Here is an 8722-nt window from a genome sequence, read left to right as displayed (position 1 = left end):
GGGCTGCAATTTCCTTAGCCGGACGACCGCAGCTGGGCCGGGAATGGCTCACAGGCTTGCAAGCCGCCAGGAGAAATGAAGGGTCCCACGCTAACCCTCCAGTGACCCATGTCATTTGTTCTGTTTAGTCCAGATAATGGATGCTGCTAAACGGTGACCCTGTGGCCACAAGGTAGTGACATCCAAGTCTAGTTCAGGGAGAAGGAGGCTTCCGGAAGGAATAGCCCCAGTGCTGTCAGAGTGGTGGCTCTATGAGCCCTGGTGGCAGTGTGGGTGAAATGTTGGGTGGTTCAAACCCACCAGCCTCTCTGAGAGAGGACCATGAGACTGCTTGCTCCTGGAAGGATTCCCAGTCTCAGAAACACGCAGAAATGCTTCTGCTCTGCTGCACGGGGCCACTATGAGTTGCCATCTATTCCTTGGCAGTAGAGTATAAGCCTGCTTGCTTCTAGCTCTTGCCCTCTAGAAGTCTACAGAGCATTGGAGGGCAGACCTGGGAAAGCCATCCTTTCCTAACTCCCATATTCCTAGACACAAAGCAGCCCTTTGACCAGCCTTGCTGGCAAACAAATAATGGGTTACAGGCCTTGCATCAGGAAGATTAAAAACAAACAAACAAGCCCTCACTGCCATTTCATAGCAACCCTTTAGGAAAGGGGTGGACTGTCCCCGTGAGGGTCTGCAACTCTAACTCTCTACCAGAGCAGACACCTCTTCCTTCTCCCGCGGAGCACCTTGTGGTTTCCAACTACTAACCTTGCAGTTAGCATCTCAACCTGTAACCGCTTTGCCATGAAGGCTCCTTAGCATCGAGGCATTTTTTTATTAAAAAAAAAAAGTGTCAAATTCGCCCAGAAGCCATTCTAAACTGAACTAATAAACCAAGGTCCCTGGCAGCTCGCTCAAAACTGGATTCAAAAACGCTGGAAACTTTCCTAGTTCGCTAAGCACTTTGGGGTGATATGCTGTGTCGTTTGTCTTCACAAAAGACGGCTCTGTAGGCAAGGCCGTAGTTCTATTTTAAATGTTCAAAGTTTTAAGAAATAAGTGTGTTTTGTGTGCAGCTGGCATGATTACGAGTCTGCAGTTAGGAGACACAACTACCCTCTTGCCCCTCTCCCCACCTCCCTCCAAGGCTAGCCCTTCTTTTCTGCCCCTTCAAGGATTTCCATATTGTAGCTTCCCACAACTCGCGCCTCACTTGGAAAATCAGACTGTGCAGCCAGGCGCAGGTACAGCCTGCAGATTGGATTTGGTTTTGCTGAAAGGAAAAGCTCACATGGTCATTTAAAAAGTTTCAACAGATCCTGTCAAACAGCTTCTTTGTACAGATCCTTCAAAGCGGCCCTTTCATGCTTTCAGCAAGCTCTGCCCCCTGGCGGCCAGGGAGAAGAACAGTGCTGAGTATCAGCAGGAGGATAGACGAATTGGAACTTCAGTTTGTTTTTGTCGGTTTACAGACATTTATCGAACCCCACTGGGTACGAGGCATGTGCTGGGTTAACATTTAGACATGAAAGAAGACAGAATCGAACCCAATAATATTGCATAGTGCTCGAAATGCACTTTTTGGATGAGAGGATCAATGAAAAATTCAGTGTTTCTAAATCTGGGTTGAAGCTTTGGGCCAGAAAACCTCTTTGTGGTAGAGGGTCCTCTGTGTGGCACACTTAGCATCACCCTGGGCTTCTCCTCACTAGATGCCAGCAGCAGTCCTGCCCACTTGGGACAACTGCAGTGTCTCCAGACATTGCCACATGCCCTGGGGTAGGATTAGGGGGCAAATTGTCTCAGGTTCAGAACCACTGACATATAGGAAAATCAAACTAAGTTTGTGTAGCCTGTTACTCAGGGGAATCATAAGAAGGGAAAAAAGTCCATCAGAAACCTTGTTTCTCTCTTCCCCCTTGTTACATAGGAGGGTGTGCACACGTTGCATAGAGCTAATGAAAGGTGCATGAAATCACTGAAATGAAAGTTAATCTGAGCTAAAGCTAGACTCTTGGAATGTTGTTGTTGTTGTTTACTTTGACATGCCTTCATATACTTTTATAAATATTAAATAATTTTCTTACTATTTTTCTTATTACTCATTATAACAGGGGATCTCAACCTTTCTAGTGCCATGACCCTTTGATACAGTTCCTCATGTTGTGGTGAACCCCAACCATAAAATTATTGTCATTGCTACTTCATCACTGTCATTTTGCTACTGTTATGAATTGGGCAACCCCTGTGAAAGGGTCGTTCGACCCCCAAAGGGATTACGACCCACAGGTTGAGAACTGCTGATTTATAGCCAATCATAGTGTCCTTTTCACACAACAAAAGGGGACATGACAATGGCCAAGAAAAATGATCCAAACAAAGATCAAACTGGTGAGGTGAGAAGAAAACTGGGTGGCTGACATTAGTCTAGATACATGAAAACTCTTTCTAGCCATGCTCATTATATGGGTTTTATTATTTAACTATTTCCTATCCCAGAGAGTGAAGCCAAAAGATTAGTATGTTATTCTGGGTAGACTAGAGAAACAAACTCATAGACACTCATGTGTATATAGAAAAGAGCTTTATATAAAGAATAATTGTACATTAAGAAAACATTCCAGCCCAGTCCAGATCAAATCCATAAGTCTGATATTAGCTTATATGTCCAGTGCCAGTCTGTAAATTCCTCTTCAGACTCACACAACACATGCAATGACACCGAGTGCAGGAAGATCACAGGCCAGTGGATGGAAAGTCTTGTGGATCCAGTGGTGGTGGCAGCATCTTAGCGCTGGTGTGGGTCTCCACATGGCTTCTCCAGCTCCTAGGTTCTGGCTGCCATCAGCATAGCTCCATGTGACCTGTCAACAGGAACGTCTTGCAGCGAGTGAGTGTGTGCCCTACCTCCAGGGGGCTACTTTTCTCCTTAGCGCTTCCAAATGAGGTCAACAAACTATGGCCTGATTGACAGGCTCATCCCTTCATTCTTAATAGTCTCAAGTTGACAACAGGTTATGTAACTACCACAATTAGCTTTAAATAATTTTAATAAATGAAGAACTTTACTCTTTGCTCTCATTGGACAATATATTTGTGCAGAATGATGGTATTAAACAATCCACACTTAGGTCACTGGCTAAAATAAAGCATAGAAGCGGGTTGTGTTGGAGTTTGAAGTCTCTGATACATGAAGAGTTTTCCAACTGAACCTACTTTGCTGTCATCAAGTTGATTCTGATGTGAGAATAGGGCAGGTAGCGATTGAAATGCCACCTTTATCACTGATTCAATGGCATTGGTATATGAGACTTGTGTGGGTAAGCAGCAGGTTTGCTAAAGCTCTCTGTCCCAAGTCTTGCTTGTGCCATCGAGTCAATTCCGACCTACAGTGCCCGTGACACAGTCAAACTGCCGTAATCTTTACAGGAGAAGCTCTGGTGGCGGAGGGCTTACAAATTGGGCTGCTAACTTCAAAGTCTGAGGTTGGGAACCACCAGCCGCTCCAAGGGAGAAACACTGGCTATCTTCTCCCATTAACAGTTACAGTCTCGGAAACTGCCCTGTCCTATGGGGTCGTGCTATGAGTCAGCATCAACCTGATGGCAGTGTCTTGTTTTTGAGTCTTTAATCTTGACAGAAGCGGATTGCCAGTGTTGCTGAGTGGGTCTGAATCTCAGACCTGTCTGTTAGCATCCCAGGGCTTAACCATGGTACCCCTAGGTCAAGTCCAACAAGAGGCTGGACACACATGTCCAGGATTACCGGCTCTCACTGATCCTGAAGGAATGAGAATAAGAATAGCTAGCATATGTGGTGCTTATCGTGTGCTAAGCGCATTTTTATTTGTTATTACACTGAGATCTCATAATAAGCCCCAGGGTTCAGTTCCTGTATTATCCCCATTTTATAGCTAGGAGAGCTGCGGCACTGGCAGTGTGAGTCGCTGGCTGTCTTGCGTATCTAGTGGTGCCGCACAGAAATGCCACCTCTAGACGGCACAACCACACCTCTCTGTGAGAGAAACTTGTCCTCTCAGAGTGCCGGCAGCTTGGAGCCCAGGTGGAGGGCGCCAGCACTCAGGACAGCGTTCTCGCTTTGTCGGCTCTAGGGGTACGTCCTTGTCTCCTTTCAACATCTGTGGGCCTGCTGTCCCTTCCTGACTCCCCTGCATCTTGTTATCAATCTTCCCTGGGTTCTCAGCATAGGAAGCCCAGGTCCAAAAGACCCACTCCGCTCCTGGCTCTTTCTTGGTAATAGTAGGTACCTCTCCCTGGTTGCTTCTCTCTCCTTTTAAAATAAAATAAAAGGTGATTCTACTACAACCCTGGGGAAGTTCCCCTACCTGAGTAAAGCTGTTGTGTCCACCTTAAACTTGCCTCATTAACATAAAAAACAACCCAGTCCTCATTAGCATAAGATAATCTTATCTTATTAATATATCACCCAAACTGAACCAAACCAAACCCACCGCCATCTATCAAGTTCAACTTATAGCAACCTTGATATAAGGTTTTGAGACTATAAATCTTTAGGAGAGTAGATAGCCTCATTTTTCTCACAAGGAGTAGCTGGTGTGTTTGAACCACCAACCTTGTGGCTAGCAGCCCAATACTTATAACACCACCAGGATTCCTTAAAATGGAGGATACTCACATTACATCTTGAGGATGATTACACCATTACGTAACTCCCAAATTACATCACTACATAACTGCTAAGCTACTACATCATTACATAACTGCCACACCCTGAAAATCATTACCTAGCTAAGTTGGCACATATTCTTGGCGGTGGGGGGCGGGAGTGGCTCAATTTAATCCTTGATACTTATCTCATATAGCTTATAAAGTAACAGACCCAGGATTTAAATCCAGAGAGCTTCAGTAGCTTTTAACTGCTGCACTATACCACACCCAAGCAAAGAAAACAGAATTGTAGCACCTTAGACTTAATTTTCTTCGGTACTTAAAAGCTTTTCATGGAAGTTTGCCCTCCTATTGAGAACCAACGGACACCTACCTCCAGGTCACTTACTCCTCAGGGAGGAGGTGTGGGATTAGAGACCAGGAGTGCTGCCCTGGTGACATGTCCTCTGTATAAAAATAGTGAGGTTGTGGGAAAATAAATTACTTGGTTTGGCTCTTCTATCCATAGTTTTGTTACTCTTGCCAAAGGGCTGGATGGAAACATGCAAGTAAAGTATAGAAGGCTCTAGCTCGGGGATCGGTTAGTTTCCCCTGGGTACAGAATGAGCCATCTACGAACAGAGGAATCCCAAAGCCATCAAGAAGGAAGAGTCACCACATGCAAAATACCTCCCTGAAGTGGTGGAGGCCACAGAGGCACCAGCGGCCGCAGCACCAAGACCATGAGACAGAGTGGTGGGCTCCCAGCGCCCCAGAATGGGTCAAGGTGAGTGCCTCCAGGCAGAAGGCTGGCTTGCAGAGTGAGATGCCCTTTCGGACATTTACCAGCACTTGAGGAGCTTTGTCACACTTGCCGGAACAGGATGGAGGCCAAAGGACCACCAGGCAGACGGAGGACCAAAGAGAGACTGTATTCTTCCCATTTTGTAACCTGTTGACTTTCCTTATAAGAAACCTTTATAATTGTGAGTATTGTCTGTGAGTTCTGGGTGGCCATGGCAACAAATTAGTAAACCAAGATGGTTGCCATCAGAACAGGCCATTGGCAGAGTGAGGGTGAAGGCAGGTGTAACCTCTGCCTTGTGGCAGTTGGTGTTTCGGTTGAGGGGAAGCTGGAAGCATCTTCTCGCTGTGAAGCCGAGGGAGCTCAGACGTGGCCTCCACACCATTTCTTCAGAGGGTCTGCAGGGACATGTGTAGGCGCAGGAGCCTGTGGGTGCAGTGGGAAAGCTGGTAGTTTGAACTCCACCCGTGGCTCCGGGGGAGGGAGATCAACAGTTCCACAGTTACACTTTGAGTCACAGTCGCCCCAAGAGCACCGCGCGAAACTATTGGCCACTGAGATTTTAGCATTCTATACTTAGGGATTAATCTTTAACAAATTAATGAAGCCATACCTACCTAATGATGAGAGCCAAGCCTTTTGATAAACTCCAGTGGTAAGTGTTAAAAGCAGAACATCAAATTCTACTCAGTGTGGAACCGCCGTTGTTTTAAAATGATACGTTGCAATAAAAAGGAGCCAAGCAAGGGGAACATTGTGCCCTCTTATTTTCATGGTGTGCAGGAGCCCTGGTGGTGAAGTGGTTAAAGCGCTCGGCTACTAGCAGAAAGATTTTAGCTGCTCTGCCGGGAAAAGATGTGGCCCTCGATCTCTATAAAGATCATGACTTGGAAACCCTATGGGGCAGTTCAACTTTGTCCTATGGGGCCACTAGGAGTCGAATTTGACTCAATAGCAACAAGTTTGATTTGCTTTGTTTTTTAATGTGTGTCTGTGTGTTAAATTGGCATAATAAAAAAATATACAGGCAAGACATCTCATAATATTTTAATAGGTTTTACGTGAATGGTCAATAGCTCATAGACAGAATAACATAGACAAGCAGAATTAAGGATGCTTGGCCCCAAGAGATGGGAATGAATGCATATCTAATCTTACTCTTAAACTAATCGAAATCTTACGCTAATGCTTTCTCCCTGCAGTATAATGGAATGTGCTTACAAGGGCCTGCAGGGGTGCCTGGTCGCGATGGGAACCCTGGGGCCAATGGCATTCCTGGCACCCCAGGAATCCCAGGCCGGGATGGATTCAAAGGCGAAAAGGGGGAATGCCTTCGGGAAACGTTTGAGGAGTCCTGGACGCCCAATTATAAGCAGTGTTCATGGAGTTCCCTGAATTACGGCATAGATCTTGGGAAAATCGCAGTAAGTAAACGCAAATGTTTTTTGGTTTGATTTTTAAATTGGAACAAACGTTGGGTTTTCATAACTGACACTTTACTTTTACGTGGGATTTTAACAATGAAATAAAGGCTAGGTAAAATGTGACTAGTAGCCGAAAATTACACTCCCTCCCTGCTACCGAGGCAGGCTGATCACAGCAGCCCTTATAGGCCCGCGAGAACTGCCGCTGTGGGCTTCCATTGGCTGGATGGCAGTGAGTTGAGCTTTGTGAGAGCAGAAAGCCCATGTTTTTCCTACAGAGTGACTGGTTCTCTTGAACTGCTGGTCTGTGGACCCATTGCCCCAGCACGGTTGTCTGGAGAGTCTGCCAAGACCAGTTAGAGGAAACCCAAACCCAAACCTGGGCCTTATGATTTTATCATATGAACAAAGACTAAGTGGGTCACCTGTTGGGCTTTGAACCACAAGGTCAGCAGTTTGAAATCATCAGCATGCTCCTGGGGTACCAGGGTGGTGGTGGTGAGGCTTTGAACTCTCATAAAGAGTTAGAATCTCAGGGGCAGTTCTACCCTGTCCTGTAAGGTTGGAAATCGACTCGATGGCAGTGAGTTGGGTTTGGTTTGTAATCACTTGTCCTAAAGTGAATGTAAATTTAAATTAATCTAAGAAGCGTGAGTTGCTTCCAGGGCAGGAAGGTGGGAAGGAATTCCCACACAATAGGGTTTATCGGAAGTGGCTCTTATTCCAGGTAGCAGAGTGTCCTGAACGAACCTCGATTTAAGAGTTGAAATGGACCAGATGGGATGCATCACACTGACCATTTCCAAGTCCTCTACACCCCAGGGGAAGTGACTCAGAGCAGCCTACCTGGCCATGCATGCTGATGAACGAGCGAGGCCCTTTGATTAGTGTTTGCTCCAAGTATAACTGGCACGTCCACTGGGGTGGGATAGAGTTGGGGTTGGTGGTATGTATAAGCCTCTTCCTGCCGTTGTGGATTCATTCGGCACATGTTTCCATGTCCACAGCATGTTTCTTCACCATTTCAGTTACCAGGATCCCCAGGCAACAGAGAAAAGATTTTCTTTTCGTGAAACTCCGAGGCTTTGAAGGGATAATCTGTGTCTTCTACCTGCCCCTCTCCTCCACTCCTTAAAGCATTTAGATCTTTGCCGTCTAGTCTATAAAAGAGCTTGAGATTTTTTGGATTTGATTTCTGTGGGATGGAATTTACACCGTTGTTTTTTTTTCAGTGGGGGTGGGGGAAACTGGGATCTTTTGTATGATGTGTGGTTTCTAAGAAAGCATCTCATTGAAAGGTTGCCCGGTTATTTAAACATCTGGTGCTGATAGACTGGCTGCTTACTTGCAGTCCCTCAAAAATTGCTCTGTTCTTTCTGAAAGCTATTCTTGTAGGTTCAAATTATTTATGTTTTTGAGTTTGGGGGTCAGCACGGGTACGGGAGCATTCAGCAAGTAAAAGGGGAAAAAAAAAAGTTAAAAGAGCCAATTGGCCAGTAGAGTTTGCAAAGACCAATTAAGGGGAAACAAACACCTGGGCCTTATGGTTTTTGTCATATAGGCAAAAACTAAAAACCAGACAGGTTAAGGGTCCCTGACCCCAGCCTCAGCCTACTCCCTGATACTGTTTGCTTTTGTTAAACAAGAAACATCAACCAGATGAGTCAATTCCAACTGATGGCCCCTCTGTGGGTATCAGAGTGTTCTGTAAGATTTCCAAGGGCTGATTTCTATTCATTGTTATACCTACAGCATCTCAGACATCACTCGGGGCTTAGAAAATATTTTGAATTAAATCAGTAGGTAAACACATACTGCTCAGTTGATGCTGACGTCTAATTGTTTTGGTCAAACTGAGAGATGTCCTCAGTGAGACA

The 8722-nt window shown here is 45.6% G+C and overlaps 1 protein-coding gene across 1 annotated transcript in view; it reads left to right on the top strand.

Annotated features, from left to right (window-relative positions):
• Positions 1-8722, top strand: part of CTHRC1 (collagen triple helix repeat containing 1) — a 20164-nt gene that overhangs the window by 4240 nt on the left and 7202 nt on the right. The window contains exon 4 of the mRNA XM_045287191.1: positions 6624-6845. Within this exon, the coding sequence (XP_045143126.1) occupies positions 6624-6845 (222 nt within the window). The remainder of the gene's footprint in view (positions 1-6623; positions 6846-8722) is intronic.

Source organism: Echinops telfairi, unplaced genomic scaffold (assembly GCF_000313985.2).
Source record: "Echinops telfairi isolate 266 unplaced genomic scaffold, ASM31398v2 ScPeMD7_1;HRSCAF=3_0, whole genome shotgun sequence".
Taxonomy (NCBI): domain Eukaryota; kingdom Metazoa; phylum Chordata; class Mammalia; order Afrosoricida; family Tenrecidae; genus Echinops; species Echinops telfairi.
This window is presented reverse-complemented; position numbering and strand designations above follow the sequence as displayed.